The following is a 19,667-nucleotide window of genomic DNA, read 5'->3' as shown; positions in this document are numbered from 1 at the left end:
AATAAATAAAGTGCAAAATGAATAAAAAAAATTATTTAAACCAAATTCTGTGTTTTCTTAAAACTTGGCTAGTTTGGTATCCAGATAAGGTTCGATTTCTGAAATGAACAATTTTACTTTCTTTTGTGGAACGAGGTATACTAATTTTTGGTGTTCTCCATCCAAACGAAACCAAAATCTGCATACATTTCTATAGCATTTCCTATGTTTTTTGTCGTCAACAGGATGTTCCCGCCACGGTAGTCATAAAACCATATATGGGTCCATCCATTTGCCCACTAATATACACATCAACAGAATTTTCCCATTTCCGTTTGCCATTGAAATGTGTTTTTCTTATTTCATCTTTATTATTTCTTTTCTGTGTGTTTGCTTATTTTTTCATTGTTAGACAATCAAACAAATTAAACGCTACGCCTTTTATGGGCCTTTAATAATAAAACTAGCAAAAAAAAAAAAGTTTGAAGAGTTCACATGGGAGACAGATACAAAGAAAGGCAACAAAAACATAGATGGTAGCCAAAAGAGGAATTATTATGGATCGGATCGGATCGGATCGGCGGATCGAGCGGAAACGTTGGCATCCGTTAGAAAGAGCATTATGTGTATAGTATACAGCGAAGTAGGGTAAGATAAAATGGGTAGAGCCGAATCCGGAGTGGGGTCGTCAAGGGGGCCCGAGTATTTGGCCGGAACGCGTTGTCGTGTCGTATCGTGTCATATGGCATCGTATCGTGGTAACAGATCTACGACCTCGGCGGCTTAATTAGCTTGCTGGTGGGCGGTGGCAGCTTGCAGAAGCCAGCCGCATCGAAAACGGGCAGCAGTTCCCTCACCCGTCCGGGAATCGAACCATCGAGCATTCTGCGGGAGCAAAAACATTGCCAAGGGTTTAGTTAAGTTGATGTTTTGAGTGTGTATTTCAGATTATTCGAGGTATGGTACATCATATTTTTTGTATGTTTCAGAAAATAGTAAACCAAAACTTATGTGATTTTAATTTTGAAATGATGTTCCCCTAAAATTGTATAAAATTTATCACTTTATGAGACAGATATAAGAACCCATGATATATATGGCCATAATGTTCACATTTCGGATTATTCGAGGTATGGAACATCATGTTTTTGTATGTTTCAGAAAATAGTAAACCAAAACTTATGTGATTTTAATTTTGAAATGACATTCCCCTAAAATTGTATATAATTTATCACTTTTTATATGCCTATATATAGGCATAATGTTCAAATTTCGATTAGATACCTGCGCTTATAGTCAATCTTGGCGCCCTTTAGCGAGATGTTGGCCTCAGTGGGAAAGAACGTGGCATCGTAGAAGTTGAGCCCGTTCTGCAACAGGATGTTGTACTCGTCCATGGAGGCCAGGGTGACCCGGATGACGGCAGGAGGCAGTTCCCTGCGCTCTGGACGCTCAGCCTTCTCGATGGCATCGCCCACCACGGAACCCACGCTCTTCGAGGTGCCTGCAAAGTCAGTTATCATAAGGAATTAATGGTTTTACTCTCGAGAGAATTTACCACCTAAAGGTTATAGATATGACAAGTTTTAAGTATAGGGTTTCCAACTTCAAATTATTCATAGTTACTATTCTTTTTATACAGTAACATGCCATTGTTTCGAAACTTGGGCATATTTATATTAAGATATTTATATTGCTTCTCTTAAGAGTTTCGACTTAGGAGACTTTGAAATCGTTGAAAACCCCTTCTTGGTGACCACAATTTGGAGGAACTTCGATTTGGGACAGGGATAGGGGTGAAATTTCAATATTTTTTCGCATGTTACCAATTGGAGGGTACTTTACTTCGGAGTGCCGCTCGGCGCAGAGACTGGGTCGGCGTGTGCAGCAGCTGGATCTGCTCACCTTCGACGCCCTTGTCCCCGCCGGCGGAGGAGGAGCTGGCGGCGACGGCGGCGGAGGAGGCGTTGGCGGCGTTGCTGGCGAGGCTCGAGTAGATGTGCAGGCGCACCACCTCCACCACCGAGTCGAACTTGTACATGGCATGCCGGATGTCCTCCACGGGCAGGTCCTCCGGCACGTCGAGCACGTACAGGGTGAAGGTCTTTCTCGGCCGGCACGGAATGGCTATCTGTGGGTCACAGAAAAGAACGAAGGGAGAACGGAGAGTGACTGCTGCGCATGCGCATGGTTAAGCTAGGCTAGATCGATCGATGGATATAAATGTGGGTTTCTGGGGGTTATGTCTGTGCTGGGTCAATCCCAATCGCAGTGGAGAGTCATCAATCGATATGGATATAGGGGATATACTCACGCTGCGCGAGAATGTTTGCTGCAAAATGGGGGAAATATAATTTGCATATTTCACTTGTCGGTTGGGTTAGTCTGGCAGAAGATGATACCGGATCTGATGGGGATGAGGTGAGATGTGAGGTGGGAATGGGCAGTGATGGGAAGTTCTGGGGTGTAAGTTGTGGGTTTAACACCAGGCAGGTGCAACGAAAGTCCAATATATAATTTCGGGAAATTGCTTTGAATTTGTAGCATAATAAAGCTATTTACTATAAAATATAAATATAAAAAGGAAAGCAAAGTAAATAAAGCGACTTGAAAGTTTTGAAATGATATTTCGATTTCTTTAGATCTGGTTATAATTATATGAAAAAGTAAGTAAGTAAGTAACAGCAAGTATTACGTATCGACCTATAATATTAAAGGCCCAAGGATTATAAAAAAATGTTGAATGGAAAACTATATTTTGATAGGTATTCCAAAGTTTTCAAGATAGTTTGGATATTTTCCTCCGTGGGATAAAAATTTTGATGTGCAAAAAGCCACTAAATGATATAAACAATTTAATGTTGATTTGCAATCTGCGATCATAATTCGTGATCTGTGTGGGCACAAATGTGTTTAGTCACACTTATGATACTCTCGGGACATTGCACCTTCAACCTCACTGCTGTGGCACATACCTTGTGCCCCATAATGCCCTTCCAATCACTGGAGATGTGGGTGTGGGTGGGTGGGCTCACCTTGCGGTAGAAACGCGCCCCGGTGACCTTGTGGAAGCCCTTCTTGAACACCGCCTGATAGTCATCTGGGTGTGAGAATTTAAACAGAATGCCTGTAGCGGTTTTCGTCAAGCTGAAGCATCCCTTGAAGGCCATCTTCTCGCAGATGAGGGCCGCCCGCTCCATGGACAACTCGTAGGATGGGGTCAGTAGGAAGGCGCCTGTAAGTACGTTTACGCTCTGGTTAGGCTACGTGGTTAGTTTTCTCCATCTACCGGGTTAGATTGATTTTGGTGGCTTTAATGGACGTCATTGGGTTAAATCGTCATGTCATGCACTAAGCGAAATAGGCCAAAGTTAATGCTCTTGCAGGTAAAGATATATACATATAACCTGATTATACCTGTGACAGCTTTTGGATATATTCTTGTTTGTAAGTCCTGAATCTTAAAAGTTCTTAAAGCCATTACTTTCTATTTCTCTAGGTAAGCGTATATGTCTAACAATAATAAAGTTATGCCAGTTTGGAATACAAAAAAACTTTTTTTTAAGATAATATTTTTAAAAATGTACAATTCTTACCAATTTTTTCTCTGACAATTACAGATTTTAACCAAATATTTAAGTTCCTTACAAGTCCTTAATAAATAGAAATATCCAGACATACTAGCATGCAATTATCTTAAAAATTTTATGTTTTTAAGCCATACTTTCTATCAAAGATTTAAATACGTGCATAAAGAAAGGGATTTATAAATGTTTTGTCTGGAAAACGGAACTGTCTGCTGACTATACATTTTCATAAGCCCCCTGCAAGTGTATACCAATGGTAATTCTCTAGGCATTTTGGGGTTAAGGGTTAGAGTTAGTGCTGGGCCATGGCCACCTTTGGTCAGAAAGTTATCCGGCGACGAGACCTCCGAGTCGGAATCATCCTCCCGCTTGTCGGTCCACTTGGGCTCCGCGGAGAGCTTGTGGGCCGCCACCTTGGTGACGATGCCCGTGGAGCGCTGCCTCGGGAACTCGTTCTTTTCGCACTCCAGATCGGATGTGTTGCCCAGGAACGACATGTTCGCAAAAACTCGGAAAACGGTTTGAAACAAAACAAAAAATAACACTTGATACTCGAAAACGATTCGAAAACGGTTCGAAAACGATCGCAATTCGCTCAGGCGGCAGGCGGTTGGGGCGATAATTTTGAAGCAACTGAAATGTAGCTGCGCCTTTGAAGCGCTTTTATACGGTCCGTTGGGCCCGCTTCGCATCGCATCTTTGGCTTCTAGGTTTGGGCACCGATCAGCGGAATGAAAGTCCCACACACTCATACAATTCAGGTCAAAATGGGAGCAGTGCAAGCTGAAATTTGCCATTACTTAACCTATTTTCTTTAACTTTTTTAATGAAAGTGATGATTATATCTGAAATAAATGATTATTTGTTAAATCCAATGTTTAAAAACGTTACAAACATTAAAAACATTACATTAAACTTGTTTGATGATTACTATGTAAACCGATTCAACAAGTCGTATACGCACTTTTCTAAGTTTCTCTGCATAAATCACGTATACGTTTAAGTTCAATTGGTATAAGAACATTTTGGTAGACTAAGAATGACTGAAAGTACTGGATAATTGGTTTGAATTTTGTAGAATACCTAAACATGTAAACCCAATGGACTTCCCAAGCTAACAGATTTTCTTAAACATGATATTGCTACCATTTTAACCGGCACTGTGGGCCCGGGTTATGCGATCATGTCGGATGTCTCTCAAATTGGAAGTTGGTTTTTACAATTAGACGACGATTATTGTTTGTTATTGATCCTCTCCCGGTGGAGTGGGCGACTCATAAGTTGGGATGGGATCCGATCGGATTGGATTGGAACAGTTCGTTCGGTGGTGCTCGATGGGTTCGTGGCTGGGTGAGATCGGGTGGTCGGGTGGCCGCAGGTTGACGCCATCGACATCGCTATATAGCCAAGATCACGCTGCGGCGGCGGCGCCAACTGTTGCGTAAAATTCAAGAACACGGCTGTCCCCCAAAATGGTGCCACATGCCCACCGAATTGCGAATTATATAACGAGCCGATCGCTTATGGGCAGTCGGATATCAGCTGGCGGCAAAAGGAGTCCAAACGGGATCAAGGGCGTCGAGAACTTCGATTTGGGCCTTGATACTTCAAGGTGCCCGACACAAATTGACCCTGGGCTTTGAAAGCATCTTCGACGGACTTGAAACAGATCATTACCGATATCACTATCGTATAAGGCTTTAAGCTTAACATCCTGTTGTTATATATTCTCCCAGAAACACCCTAAATAAAATATTCGTTAATCGTTAGCTAATCTAAAATCATAGCCATTCACATTTTTCATTTTATAATATGTGGTTTATTAATAAATTATTTTATTTAAATTAATTTTGTCAGTTTTCATTTTTGAATATTTATAATATTTTTGTTTGCTTCTTTTGTTTGCCTTCTTTCGTTTAAAGAAAATGTGTCCTTCGCTTAATAATATCATAATAATCATAGTAATAATAATAGACTACTAAAGTGTTTTACATGGCAACATTTAATTTCATTTCGTTTCGATTCGATTCCGAGTTTCGTCTCGGTTTGGTTGCGCTGGGTTGGATTGGAAACAAGGACCTAACGAGCGGAAGGATCAGCTTTAACTGATTGGCGTAACTGAACAGCAAGCAAATGTGTACTTCTAGATCATCTTCGTCTTTTTCTATATGATGAAGGGGGAATTGGATTGGATTTCATTGCTCGAAAATGTTATACAGTTGGTATGATTTATATATATGTATATTTTTTATAATCTTTATACGCTGTTTATATATGGGTGTGTATACACTATATAGTAATATAAGCATTCTTGTGGAGATCACTCTGAGTGTGTTTTTTTGTGTGTGGTGTGGAGTGGTTTTGCTTGCTAAGAAAGAAAAAAAACATCTTTTTGGGGGCGAGGATAAATCATATATCACTAGCTCTTAAAAGACATGCGCTGCCAATAACAACAAGAATTGAGTATTATCTGCTCCGTCTTTAACTTTACCGTTACCGTTAATCGTAATCGTTATTTTCTGGGGGTAAGCACACATTTACATACTTACATACATACATACACAACAACTACGTTAATAACCGATACAAATGTTAACAATTATGCGGCGGATCGATCGATATATGAATATGTATATATCGCTTATCGCTTAAAGATTTTTGTTTTTCTGGAGAGGGAGGTGCAAATCAGCGGGGTTCCGGGGGGCGGGGGCATCTAGGCATCATTGCCTCCAAGCGGGGACTTCAGGCAGGTGGGACATTCATAGAACTTACATGGCAAAACATTATATTCGTATAGTACTTTTTGCAATTTACTCAAATTCTCCTCCTGTAATTTAACCTCCTTAGCGTAATTAGTTTTTGGATTGTTTATGGTTTTGGTTTACTGTTCGTGCCAAGCGTACACACTCATATATATTCAATTCAAACATATATGTATTTAGTTTGTATGTATATTTAAGTATAGCCTAATTTTCCATCTTTTTTTTTTTCCATTTTTGCAAAAAGCAGCATAAACAACTTTTGTGATTTTCATTTTTCTTTGCTTTTGTATAATTTTTCGATTATATTATATATGAATATTTTTTTTGTTTGCATTACACTTAGCCGGCGCCTTGTTTGCCACGATATAGGTAGTGTTATTAACTATATATATAAATCGACGATTTTCCAAGTATCAATGGGTTTGACAAAAAAATCAGAAGTTTCTCGTTTCATTTTTAATCATTTTCATATTTTAAGTGCATTTTTTCGGTTTTTTGTGGTTCGATATTACATACAATTACATACAGCTTAGGTTTAGGGGGGTGGGGCGTGGCAGGGGGCGGTAAAAGCTTGCCTTGACTATATAAAACTATGAGTGTGTGTGTATGTGTGTTTGTTTGTATGGTGGGGGTGACAAAACGAATAAAAAACGCTTTGAACTGACTAGAGAGCATCTAAATTTCGCCTTAAACTACAGTCGAAACATGCTAAACAATAATATATAATATAATATATAGGTGTATACGCGTATATATTTAGTCAAAAAAGGTATATAAAAGTCTTTGCATTGGAATCATTAAACACATACAAGAAGGATCAAACCGATCCGCGAATTGAAGCCAAGCATTTGTCTAGATTAAAAATTGTGTTCTTCGCTCTTCGCCTCGCGCCACTCAAATTTTCCTAGGTTGTTCTATTGGGTCTGGTCTCCATTGAGTTATGGATCAGCTAAGACTAAGTTTTTAATGGAGGGAGGCTGTTTTGTTTTTTCATTTACTGTCTGTCTAACAAGCAAGCTTGGAAGAAAGCCTGTGCTAAGCTCGATGCTAGCCGAAATCAATCGCTGGATTGATCACCGTACTTCAGGGCGTGTGGGTAAAGTTATATAAAGTTATACATATGGCACTGGTAAATGCTGGAAGCTTCAATAGGCCTAAATCTCACTTTCACCAATGGCAGTGCAGCTCGACTGAGAGTGGGTGTGTATATGTTTTGTTGTGCGGACTAGGATCGGGGATATGTCAAAGTGCTACATACGGTTACTGGGTCACAAAGAAAGCCGGGGCAGGGGAAGGGGGCAAACAATTGATTCTAGTTATACATATATGCTAATGATATTACAGGTCGAAATCAATAGGATTGTGATGTGTCCTTTGTGTATGCGTGTGGTTTTGCAGTCCTTAGATCGATAGAGAGCAACTCAAGTTTAAGTTTAATAATATGCACAGTGCGTTAGCGAGCCATAAAGCCAGGCTGTTGTTTCAAAATGTAGGTTATTTCTTGACATAAGAATCATGCTTCGAGACTGTTCGATCATAATTTCAGCCACAACTGCTTTTATAGCTGCGAAACGCACTGCACTCTTAACACGTTATGTACAGTACAGTGCAATAAATGTCCAAAAGTCTTTTCAAGGACTACAAATTTAGTTTACAAACAATGCTTTCGTGCGTTTCATTCTGGGCCTTTCTTGGCCTTACAAAAATCAGATATAGATTGCTTATTTTCGTTTACAATTGTTTGCTTTGCTTTGTTTTGTTTGCTTTTTTATCTTTCATTCAGCTTTGTTTTGTTTTTGTTTCTCATTTATTTTTTTTTTTGGACGGAACAATTTACAACATATGATTATGAAACAATGAGAGATACGAACATAATACTTAGATGGCCTCTAAAATATAAACTAATCGGGTGAGACACTTATACATACAGATACAGATACAGATGTGGTTACAGATCTTACAAACGAAAATAAACAGACTTACACAAAAACGAAAGAAGACAAGATACGCGATTAGTGGCTATAAGTATGATTTGCTAATGGAATGAAGTAGCTCTTGGGTGCTATGATATACATCCGTTTAGTGTCCGTACATATAGATAAGGAAAACGAACAGATGCAATTACATATAGATACGTGTTGATCGGCTTAGAAAGAGAGCGCGCGTGTGACACACAAGTGAGTGAATATATACTTTTATATATATCGTAATATATCTCTATATAGTTAGGGGTATGCTAGCCACTTTAGGAGGAGGAGGACTTGGCGTATCCTGGCGGCATTTGATTTAGCCTTGCGTGTTACGGTGTGTGTGTGTGTCTAATTTCGCTATTCAAAATATGGCTTTTCAATTTGGATTTGAAGTAATTTTGCACTTGTTCCTTTTTCTCGTTGGTAATAAATACAATAATGATAATCATAAGACAAGATAATAATAATCGTAATAATAATAATGATAATAAATACGCTCGTATGCTATAAATATGGTAAATTTGTTATATAAAGCTTGGATCGCTCGGTAATATCATATAATATTTGGTTACACATTTCCCCTATTTATGATTCTGTTCGGTTCGGTTTGGTTTTGGGGTTCTGTTCTGCTTTTAGCCTTCTTTTCAATGCAATCGATCAAATAAAGCTCAGAAGCGTCTATATATTATTTGAGTTGTGTTTGTGTGTTCCTCTTCTAGTTTAGTTTTATGATTGGTATTAGGTATTAGGCTTCAATAACCAACTTATAAAGCGATGTTTTCTGTTCGAGTTTTCGTAATAGATAATGCTGCATTTTGGGTTATCTGTTCGATTTTCTTTAAATTTAGCGCGCGGTATATATTCATAAATATATATATATATATATATATATATATATATTTGTATAGAGCATGTATATTATTCAGTTTTTAAGTTCTAGCGACTTTTGGGAGCGGTGCCCGGCACATTTTGGAAACTCTCCTCTTTTCTCTATTTCTCTCTGTGCTATCTCCCTCACTTTCGCTTTCTCTCTATCTCACTTTCCCTGGCGCACACACACGCACACACAAAATGCACTCACACATACATACACAGCAGAGAGAATCTATAGGATATGCAAGATCGGGCCGAGATCGTGTGAATATAGAGAAGTTGAATGGAATCAGACGGATCAGACGGGACATGCGACTTTATCTAGAGATGCGTGTGTGTGAAGCGAAGAGAATGGGAAAAAATGTCTGGATTAAGCTATGCTTTAAATGGCTGATCCTTAACTACACCATAGTACTTATGCAGATACTGATACAGATACAGTTACAATTACAGAGATATAGATAGTCGATACTATATGTGGTTGCCCGTCGATTCCGATTGTGTCAGGCACGCGCTCCTCGAGATACACTTGGATTATCTCCACGTTTACATATGCCTATAGGTGTATGCTTTAATATGAACTTAGCCTAGCAATAAATATGTTTTTCCATCGACGTATTTAGGTTTTCTTGCCTATTTGCCTGCCTTTTTCGACCTCAGCATGGATTGTTTTTGTTTTAGTGGGTGGAGCGACCTCAAGGTTTCCTATTAGAGTACTGGGGATATTGCTAGAATTGCGTGTAGACCTGTGCCATGTTGACGTCTAGAACTGCCTGCTCTCGATGTCCAACGCTCCATCGTAGGCATCGAATGCTTCAGCTTCTCCATCAGCCAGCGGCAAGGATGTTGGCTTGGTTGCGGTGATTGCTGTGGCCGTTGCCACTCCGGCGACCAGCTCGTCGAGCAGCTGCATCTGCTTGCGAGTGGGCGAGTTTAGGGGCGTGGCAACCGTCTGATAGCGGTGATGGAACGTGGACAATATCTCGCGAATTTTAGCAATGATCTCCTGTACTCAGGCATTTGACTCCTGCAAAATGCATATTATCAATTAGAGTTGCATATAACGATGCGAATTCTTTAGATCATCATGCTCATATAGAGAAAATTCTTAGAATGCAATAAAAATCGCAGCATGTACCCACCTTTAGGTTGTCAAAGTAGTGCATGATCTGCTCGTAGTCCATGTCGAGGTCGTCCAGTCCAAGACGCTCTCCGGGGGCGACGGACTCGTCGACGGTGGCCGAGAACATCGGATTGCCCACCACGGTGGCGCGTTTGACACGCGACGATTTCGTGGTGGGCTCCTGGCTGACGGCGCTGGGAGGCAGCCGCATGATCTCGTCCGTTCCATTCGAATTGGCCGCATCCCCAGTGCTGCTGGCCATGCTGTGGTTTTCTGCTGACATCCAGGCATCGTTAGGAGGACAATATGTTAACTGATTTGCTGGTAAATATAACCTACCCTTAGCTTTGCCCTGGACTGCTGCTGTGGACGGCGTTGCCGGCGAGGACGCGGCTGCTTTGGTAACTCTCTTTGGTGTTAGCGAATCGAACTGAAACGCGTTCTTCTGGTGCGGATTCGTATACTCCACCAGCTTTTCAGCGTTGTGCAGCTCCTCGTGTTGCAGCTGCTGCTGCTGTTGCTGCTGCTGCTTAACCTTGTTTTGCGCCGCCTTGATGAGTGGCTCCTGACTGAAATTGTGGCTGTGGCTATGGCTCCGCTGATGCTGGAGCGGGTGGGGATGTGGATGTCCATGGGCCAGTGGATGAGGCGGTTGCTGATTCGGCTGCTGTGTCGGCTGTGGGTTGGCATTGTTGTCGCTACTCTGAAGATGCTCACGTTTGTACAGCTGGCTGTGTCGCTTGTTGGGGGCATCCTAAAGGATATTTACATTCACTTAAGTTCATTAATTCAGAGCTCACAGTTTAAGCCTTACCTTTACGGATCCGGACCCGGGAACAGGCTGAACCGGCAAACAGGCTCGGGAGCCCACATTCCTATGCGGCGGCACTGGCGGCTTGTAGTCCAAGGCGTTATCCCTGCGCTCATTTGCCAGGTAGCTGCAACAGATTCCCAGATTAGAGTGGGCTGGTTGGGCACACTCTCTAAACACAATACTCACTGGTCGGCATGCTGCTTGTTCAGATTGGAGGCCGGCACAATATGCGTCTGTAGCTTGGGCTGTTGGTCAAAGGAACTCACGCGTCGTCCATTGTCGTAGCTCACAATGGGATTGCTGGTGATGCGCATGCGGGAATCTGTTTGAATAATAACTCCGAGTTAGTTAGAAACAGGGTGGAGAACAGATCAACTATTACCGCGTGGATTTAGATGTGTGTTGGTTTCAGCCACAATTGACTGGCGGTCGATGGTGGACCGTCCCAACCAGACCCAATCGTGGGCGTTCGTAGTCGACTCCTTCAAGCGCACATCCCGGAAGCCACCCGATCCTCCCGACCCACTGCCCTTGCCCGCCGACAGGGGATCCAAGCCAGATTCAATCATGGCTGGCCGGAATTTGGATGCGTAGACCACGCAAGAGATCACAAAGACAATAATAGCGAAGCAGAAGGCCGTGAGCAGGACGTACATGCCCAGTTCCATGGTCGTCATGGTACCAGTGCCAGCAAGGCCTTTGCCATGATGACCCTTATGGACCGCTTGGATGCTGCCACGATGTTGGCGCGCCTGAACAGTAGGTTCATAGAGCTGACTAGAGTCCCGCAAAGGGATGCCTACTAAAAAGGGTTTGAATAGGGATAAGCATTATATAATTGACTATAATAAAAACTGCACTCACCTATAATATCAGCCAGATCGCCCGTTTGTCTGTAGTTCTTCCTTTCCCTGCCCACAGTGCCATCATTCTGAATCGCCTCCTGCTTGCTCACGATATCCACATTGTTGAAATCCACTTCGATCGACGCCAAGGCACTGGCCAGCGGCGCAGCATTCGATTTGTTCTGTTTCGAGCTGGTCAAGGTGCCACGTCGCTGGCGACACTCCTCGGAAAGCAATAGGGTCACGCGCAGCAGGTTACCATTGCCCTCGCCCACGGCTATGACCCGCGGATGATGGGATGCCAGCATGGGGGCAAAGGCCACCACCTCGGTGTCCAGACTCTCCACCAGCAGAAAGTAGTCCTCCACGGCAATGTCCCTGCAAGAATAATTGAGAGTTTATGTAAGGACTGTTTTTCAAATGGTTTTTACTTGTTTTCGTTAAATGTAAGGTATTTCATTTATTTAAAAACGTTTATCGAAACGGATTCGAGGGATGAGTACAAAATTGTATAGTCTCTCATGTATATAAAGTTTACTCACCGCAACGGAGTCTTGGAGCCATCGGTGAACTCCAGATCGATATCAAGCAGTCCCTCCTGATACTGAGCAGTCAGTTTATGGGTGACAGAGGTCTCCGCCAGATATCCGTTCTCAATCGTGTTGTCCGGACTGATGGTGAGCTGCAGGCCCGAGATGACGCGCACAATAAGTTTGGAAAGGTTGACCTTGTCGCTGCCCACACGGATCTCCTTGGTGCCAATTACACGACCCGTAATGGGTGACAAAACCTGCACATCGGTGCGTCCCATGGACTTGCCCTGCAAAATACGTCCCTTCAGGGAAGCAATTTTGGGATCGGCCACACGAAGCAGCGGCTGCACCAGATCCGTGACCCTTAAGCCTGTACGCCGGGAGATAAAGTAGCTGGTGCGTCCAGAGTTCTGTTCAGAGTGGAAAACAACAAAGGATTGTAATATCGTGTCGCTATTGAGGGGCCCACAAAATCTTACCTGATCCACTGCCAGGAACTTGGCGTACACTTCCACGGGACTTTGCTGATAACGAGCTCGACAAACAGTCTTGTCTGCTCCAAGATTATTGTAGTAATTGGTGCCATGCTGCCCCCAAACGTAGGATCTCTTCTTTCTTCGGCGCGACTGCTTGTTATGTCTTAAATATGAAAAAAAAAGGATATGAAGTAGGAAATGTATATTTATAATCAAATTATATGATATTTTGAAATAGTAAAACCATATTATTAGTCACACTGCAGTTTTTTTTATTCCTAAAACTATTCAGAGTTTACACATAGAGCGAAACAAAGAAAAATATATGTATTTATTGAGAACATATACTGACAGGAAACTATTAAAGTCAGCTATATATATGGAATACAAACTGATATGGTTAGTTTATTTCCACACGAAAGATTCGTAAGTGAGGTAATACCTCTGGACTTCTATTGAATATTTTGGTTTCTAAATTAAGAAATTTCTTATGGGCCATAAAATAAACCATGCAATTTCGCCAATTATGCATGAACAACCTTTTCACGCTAGTGAAAGCCATAAAAAATTATGGAAAAATATAGTACTCGTAACTAATTCGTAACTTTTTGACTTCAGAGAGCTAAAATGACTTACAGATAATGATTATCATCGGTTACTTTCCATCCTTTGATTTGGGAGAGACGGAAATCGGATATGTAAACCTCCAGAGGGAATTCGGGCATCCAGACGATGAACTTGGCCACGCCCACATAGGTACCATACTTGACAATAACCGAGGCATTCGAAGAGCCACGCTGCTCGGAACCATCCACATAGACAGAGCTGCAGGAGGATGAGACCTGGGAGGAGCGGGTTGATTATCAATCCATTACAAAACCGACAGTTCCAAACTCACCTTAATCACGCTTTCGTCTTCCGCGTGACAGGAGCTCTGGAGCGTCACATCGGCCACTTTGCCCGCCTGCGAAACGATAAACACCTTCATGGCCTGGGCCACTTGTCTGCCTGTTAGCACCGCCGTGTTCATGACCTCCCAGATCTTGGCCATCGGCAGCACCGCCTGAATGTCATCCTTGTTGATCTCCAGCTTGGCAATCAGTCGCTTCTTGTTGTCATCGGGTATTACCAGCTCCCCGGAGTCCTTGTCCTTGGGCGTGTCATAGACATGGGTCACGGACCACACAATCTTGCCGCCATCCACAATATCATTGGTGTCCTCGGCCACCTCGAGCAGCCATGAGAACACCTCAAATACCTCGCTGGTTAGGTTGGCTCCAATTTCCAGACTGGATTCGGCCTCTTTGCGGAAAGCGGTGACACGGGCGGTGGTGTGCTTGGGATTCTCCTTTTCCACAGAGACGCTCCACTGATCCGTGGAGGCAGTGGCGCCCAGAATCCTCAAGCCCGCCTTGACCCGGGCTCTCACCGTAAAGGCGGCCACCCGCTGATCGGGATATTGATGCAGAAAGACGGGCACATGGAGACGGGACAGTGGATACAATGGGTGCTGGGGCAGCAGAAAGGTGACGGCATCATCGGCGCGCAGCATGCGATAGGGAGTCCTGGCGGCCAGCAGGGGCACCTGGGCGAAGGTGGTCAGCGGTTGGATCTGCACCTTTGGCTCGCATTGCTCGGGGTTTCTCAATGGAGGTTCAAAGACACTGTAGGAGACCTGGGCGTAGCGTTGCGGCACCTTGGGTGGCGCCTGGCCACTGCCATCTTGAGTGGGCGCCGGGAGCTGTGGCCACCAGCCGAGGGGAACCACCACCTCGGCCACGCAGACACCGTCCTCGCCCTCCGGCATGCAGCGTCCCTTGAGGGGCAGCTCGGAGCCCATGGCCACGTGCAGGAGCACACACACCTTCTGCCGCTGCAAATGACCACCAGGATCGGCTCCGGCGTGGAAGAGTACCCGAAGAACGGGAGCATCCTGCGAAACGCTAGACCGAACCAAATGGGCTGAGATATCCAGATGCATGTTGGGCTGCTGGAGCTCCAGTAAAGTGGCATTCTGTGGGTGTACAACGGGATGAAGAGGCTTGTTTCTGACCGAGATTAGGGGACTACTCACGCTCATGTAATCGCCCGACTGGCTGTCCATTGTGTCCGGCACAATGTAGCGGGCTGGCACCGTCTGTTTGGTGGAGAAGGGTCCGTAGCTGGCGCGAATGGACACCGGCTGTGTGGTCTCCACGACGGTGAATCTGTCCAGGGACAGCACGGAATCGTAAGAGGATCGTTGCCGCAGCGGAGGCACCGCTGAGGATGTCTGCACATTGGCGATTTCCGGCGTCACAGGTGGTTGGCGGGCGTGCTTCAGGAAGAAGCCGCTGTCCGGCGCCTCGAAGTGCACCTCCACGGAGTCTGGCGGAGATTGGCAAGCGATTTTCCAAGGGTTTTTGGGGTAATTTAAAGAGTGGGTTAGTTGGTTTATGTTGGGTAATATCGGACTAAGAGGGTTTCCATGGGGCGGAGGTCACCTGCCCACCCAATTTCCCCGGCCCCTTCACCATCCTCCTCCTCCTACTCCTAATTTTCCTCGATTTATTCAACTAACCCCCATTGTTTTTCTTCTTTTTATTTATACTTACATGCCAACGACAGCTGCAATGCAATTATCAGGCAGTATCTCATCATCTTGTTCATGTGCAGGAATCCAAAATATAGCGAAATCCTGGAATCCTGTGGCCACCCACTCGCTAATTTGCTAATTAACTGTGCACTCTCGTTATTTTCAAAGTTCTCTTGCGCTCTCTCGTTGGGCTTATTAAACCGTTTTTTGGCGTTAATCGTGTCAAAAGTTAACCGTTAATTCGTACTTTTCGTCCTTTTTTCTCGCTTAGCAATCCGCAGCACATCCTTTATTGATTCTTTCCAGTGTGCCCACACACCATCACACACCCACACACTCACACGCTGCTCACACACACAACCGTGGGCCTCCTCGCACACAGATACACATGCACATGCAGGTATAGACACATCTTCTCCTGCAAATCGCGCAGTTTGAAATTAATTGGACTGGCCAATGAATACGACTTTCACTCTTTCCGCTTTTCACGCGCTGGCAAGGAACTGCTGGGCTGGGAAATCGGAAATCCCTCTATTGACGCCCTAAAGCATGCCTCTTTTCATTCAAGTCTCTCAGAATTTAACACAAATAGCGAACATTTCCAAACACCCAAGGGTGGAGAAACATCGAATCAATCGATTCATTCGATAAATTCGATATCACGGTATTCAAACATACGGTCACTCTGAAATGACCGGAGGGTGTCTTGGCTTAGCTAGCAGATTCTTCTTTTTTTGCGAGACCGTTTATGAAATACTGTCGGAATTTTCAGTTTGGTGAACGGTCACTTAAAATCTTAGGATGGTGACCCGGCTAAGATTGCAAGGGCGCCCTCCCAACATTTTAAAGAGACCGTTTGCGACTTAGCGTGTACTCCACACTTGCATTACCTACATACAAAATACAAATACCAATATATTGTTTAAAAAAATTTAAATAAATATATTTGCATATTTTACACGTTTTCGGGTATGAAAAATCCATAGAAAAGTTGACCTTACATCATTGGCAGATGCAAACTGGTTTCGCCTCACATATCTCAGTACATTTCTATACAGAGTTGACATATTTTGGACTTTCGTCCACGGGCTTCGGCACTCAACTTTTGCTGAATGCCATATCCACAATTTCCTTAGAAACCTCTAAAGTTTCGAGCATTTTTCGGTAGGAAAGTCATTGTTATGCATGTTTTTAATATCCAAGCGAAGCTGGAATAAGAATTGCTAAAATTACTTTAAAACAAAAATAATGAACAGATAATGATGGTATGACAATGTTTAGCAGCAGTCCCCATTATTTTTTAATACTTTCACCGCACACATGGGACTGCTGTCCCAGTAATAACAATTTAAATATAACATTTAAAATGATTAAAAAGTAGCTTTTAATCTAGGTCATTTTACCAGTAAAGATATTTTTGCTTAACGATGACCTAGCGTAATATTATATATAATCGTAAAAGCTTCTTTAACATAAACAAAGTATTAAGTTTTTAAATTGTGCGCGCCCTTATCCAAATTTCGGTATTTTTCTCTAGTGTAATATTGAGCGATCTGATAGCTCGATAATGTTGCCAAAAACAATCGAAGTATTCGATACTCAACAACATTATTCATCGGCTATCGATAGAAAGGTATACCACCAAAGCCATTTCGTTCGGCCATCCATTGAGACATCATCACTCGAGCTCCCAAATCTGTAGCGGGGCTAGTTAATTAAAACCATATCTGCAACCGTTCATAAATAATGCACCATTTTTTATCAGTTGTATTTTTATTTTTATAATATTTCGTTATGCTCTAGCATTCTTTTTATCATATTTATAAGGTATATCTTCAAAAATCTTGCAGAAAAATTATATTTTTTTTTATTTGTGGATTCATTCCTGATTGAACTTCACCCCCGAAACTAGTTTTTTTAAAGTGCCTTCTTAATTTCGGCAGGCTGTCAATATCAGCTTTGAAATGCAATTTCTTTATATCAAAGACGTCGTCGACATCCTCCTTCTGATGTTCCTACGTTGGATATGCTGCTACTTCAGCACACTGCATTATATCTTCAAATAATGCTGCTACTTCAGCACACTGCATTATATCTTCAAATAATCCACCAGAAGGACTTTGCGATTTTTATGGTGATGGACAATAATAGAGGAATGCAGGAAAATTATATTTTTTTTATTTGTGGATTCATACCTGATTGATGACCACCATAACATGAACTTGACACCCTGAACTAGTTTTTTTAAAATGCCTTCTTAATTTCGGCAGGCTGTCAATATCAGCTTTGAAATGCAATTTCTTTATATCAAAGACGTCGTCGACATCCTCCTTCTGATGTTCCTACGTTGGATATGCTGCTACTTCAGCACACTGCATTATATCTTTATATCAAAAACCTCGTGGACATCCTCCTTCTGATGTTCCTACGTTGGATATGCTGCTACTTCAGCACACTGTATTATATCTTTATATCAAAGACGTCGTGGACATCCTCCGTTTGATGTCCTACGTTTGATATGCTGCTACTTCAGCACACGGCATTATATCTTCAAATAATCCACCAGACGGACTTCGAGATTTTTATGGTGATGAACGATAATAGAGGAATGGGCCACCTATCTACATTTTGTATTTCCAAGGTAGTTCTACTTTTCTAGATACCGAGACAAGTTCAAGTATATTTTCTTTTTTTTCTTTTTCTTAAACTCTTTTTATTTATTTGTACACTGTAGGCTTACTTATAAAAATTAGGCTACAGGGAGGGATGACAGCCATAGCTGCTAAGGCTTTCGGCTTCTTAAACTCTTTAATTGTTGTTATAGTGTGATGATGTAACAAAAATATTGGATGGTATAGAAGACATCGCGCGACGTTAACCACCTATTCTGTGGTATCTAAAAATCGTTTTTTTATTTAAATAAATTAAATTAAAAATAATGTTTTATTTGGAATAGAAATAGCTTTTCTTTTGTATGGCTTTTGCTATCATTTTCCTTTGTGCACTGCGCCTTATAAATTTTTTGTTCCACAAAGACTATTTTATTTATATACTCGTTCTTAATGCCTCAGCTGGTATGAATCCACGCGAGGCGCGTCGTGGATCATTGGTTATCGGGAGTCTAGGCGTCGGCTTTTGTTTTTTATTTTTTTCTATTCTGACTGGGCAGCCTTTATCTGACGAGACGTGGTTACACAGAGCATGGAACCAGTAACATGAGAGCCACTACATTTACCACAAACAGGGTCCAGGACACAGTAGTTTTTAGAGTGCCCAAAAATTTGGGATCTTTGACATTGGAGTAATTCCTTTCTACGGGAAGCACGCTCGAAAGTGACTCTGTATCTCCCAAGTTGTGTAATTTTTAGGGACTCTGGTACGTTTGCACTCTGCTTAAGCTTGACATAAAACAAATTTTGCCTAGTTTTATAATTTATTGTATCTTCGTTATCGTCCTAGTTAACCTGAATGTTCTTCCAATCAGTCTTTTTGGGGCAGTATATGTTAAGGACCTCAAAGCCGTTGTCAGTAAATCCCTGTTCTATCTGTGATTTCGGTACGTTTGTATGGAGTCCTTTGAGAACTACTCTGTAGGCCTTGTCTTCTTTTAGCTGATGGTGCCAAAATTGGCAGTAAGGCCAATGGAAACACAAAATTTGGAAGTGCGAATGTTGTAGTTTGAGGAGCCAATGCTAAGATCAAGAGATTTTTCCAATAAGACCGGATCGCTTACGTTCGGTACACATATAGCAGGGATCTTGTTAGATTTTGTAGATTGAACATCTCCAGCAAGGACACCTGTACCGCCATTGATAGAGTCAGAATCCTCCAGATCCTGTTCCATTTCTTCTGCTTCAGCAGCCAGAATCGCGAATCGATTGTTACCCAATGTCTTTGCCGAAGAAGAATCGGCCGGCTTGTTGAGCGGCATTGTGGCCTGCAACTTAGTTTTGCGGATCGGGGGCGGAGTGAGAACAGGTAAAGAGGACTGAGCCACGCCTTTACGTTTTCGGCTGACGAGCTTGGAACAGGCATTTCGATTTACTTGTTTTATTCGCCAACGAAGTTAATACATTTGTCAGCGGAGTCATGGTCGAGCAAATGCTGCTGGCCGCCGTTGCAGCCACGGT

At 42.6% G+C, this 19,667-nt stretch overlaps 2 protein-coding genes across 8 annotated transcripts; both read right to left on the bottom strand.

Annotated features, from left to right (window-relative positions):
• Positions 1-326: 326 nt before the first annotated feature.
• LOC119556538 lies at positions 327-4,185 on the bottom strand. 5 transcript variants are annotated; one of them, XM_037868818.1, is made up of 6 exons: positions 3,880-4,185; positions 3,015-3,214; positions 2,294-2,311; positions 1,825-2,110; positions 1,264-1,483; positions 327-864 (listed from the first exon to the last, which is right to left on the bottom strand). In XM_037868818.1, the coding sequence occupies exons 1-6, from the start codon at positions 4,061-4,063 to the stop codon at positions 747-749; spliced, it is 1,026 nt and encodes a 341-aa protein (XP_037724746.1). In that variant the 5' UTR covers positions 4,064-4,185; the 3' UTR covers positions 327-746. The 5 variants fall into 5 exon arrangements, with proteins under 5 accessions (XP_037724746.1, XP_037724745.1, XP_037724747.1 ...); XM_037868817.1 differs by lacking the exon at positions 2,294-2,311 and having other exon boundaries at positions 2,955-3,214; XM_037868819.1 differs by lacking the exon at positions 2,294-2,311 and having other exon boundaries at positions 1,885-2,110; positions 2,955-3,214.
• Positions 4,186-6,545: 2,360 nt separating this feature from the next.
• LOC119555962 (transmembrane protein 132E) lies at positions 6,546-16,155 on the bottom strand. Of its 3 annotated transcripts, none has more exons than XM_037867683.1 (13): positions 15,557-16,155; positions 15,037-15,329; positions 13,861-14,976; positions 13,599-13,804; positions 12,966-13,125; positions 12,496-12,896; positions 11,973-12,331; positions 11,491-11,907; positions 11,295-11,430; positions 11,109-11,232; positions 10,634-11,048; positions 10,314-10,570; positions 6,546-10,198 (listed from the first exon to the last, which is right to left on the bottom strand). In XM_037867683.1, exons 1-13 carry the CDS (start codon positions 15,609-15,611, stop codon positions 10,184-10,186), a joined length of 3,954 nt encoding a protein of 1,317 aa, XP_037723611.1. In that variant the 5' UTR covers positions 15,612-16,155; the 3' UTR covers positions 6,546-10,183. The 3 variants fall into 3 exon arrangements, with proteins under 3 accessions (XP_037723611.1, XP_037723609.1, XP_037723610.1); XM_037867681.1 differs by having other exon boundaries at positions 11,491-11,910; positions 15,557-16,154; XM_037867682.1 differs by having other exon boundaries at positions 10,314-10,567; positions 11,491-11,910; positions 15,557-16,154.
• Positions 16,156-19,667: the final 3,512 nt, after the last annotated feature.

This window comes from Drosophila subpulchrella, chromosome X (genome assembly GCF_014743375.2).
Source record: "Drosophila subpulchrella strain 33 F10 #4 breed RU33 chromosome X, RU_Dsub_v1.1 Primary Assembly, whole genome shotgun sequence".
Classification (NCBI taxonomy): domain Eukaryota; kingdom Metazoa; phylum Arthropoda; class Insecta; order Diptera; family Drosophilidae; genus Drosophila; species Drosophila subpulchrella.
Note: the sequence above shows the minus strand (reverse complement) of the source record. Positions and strands in the feature narration are given on the sequence as shown.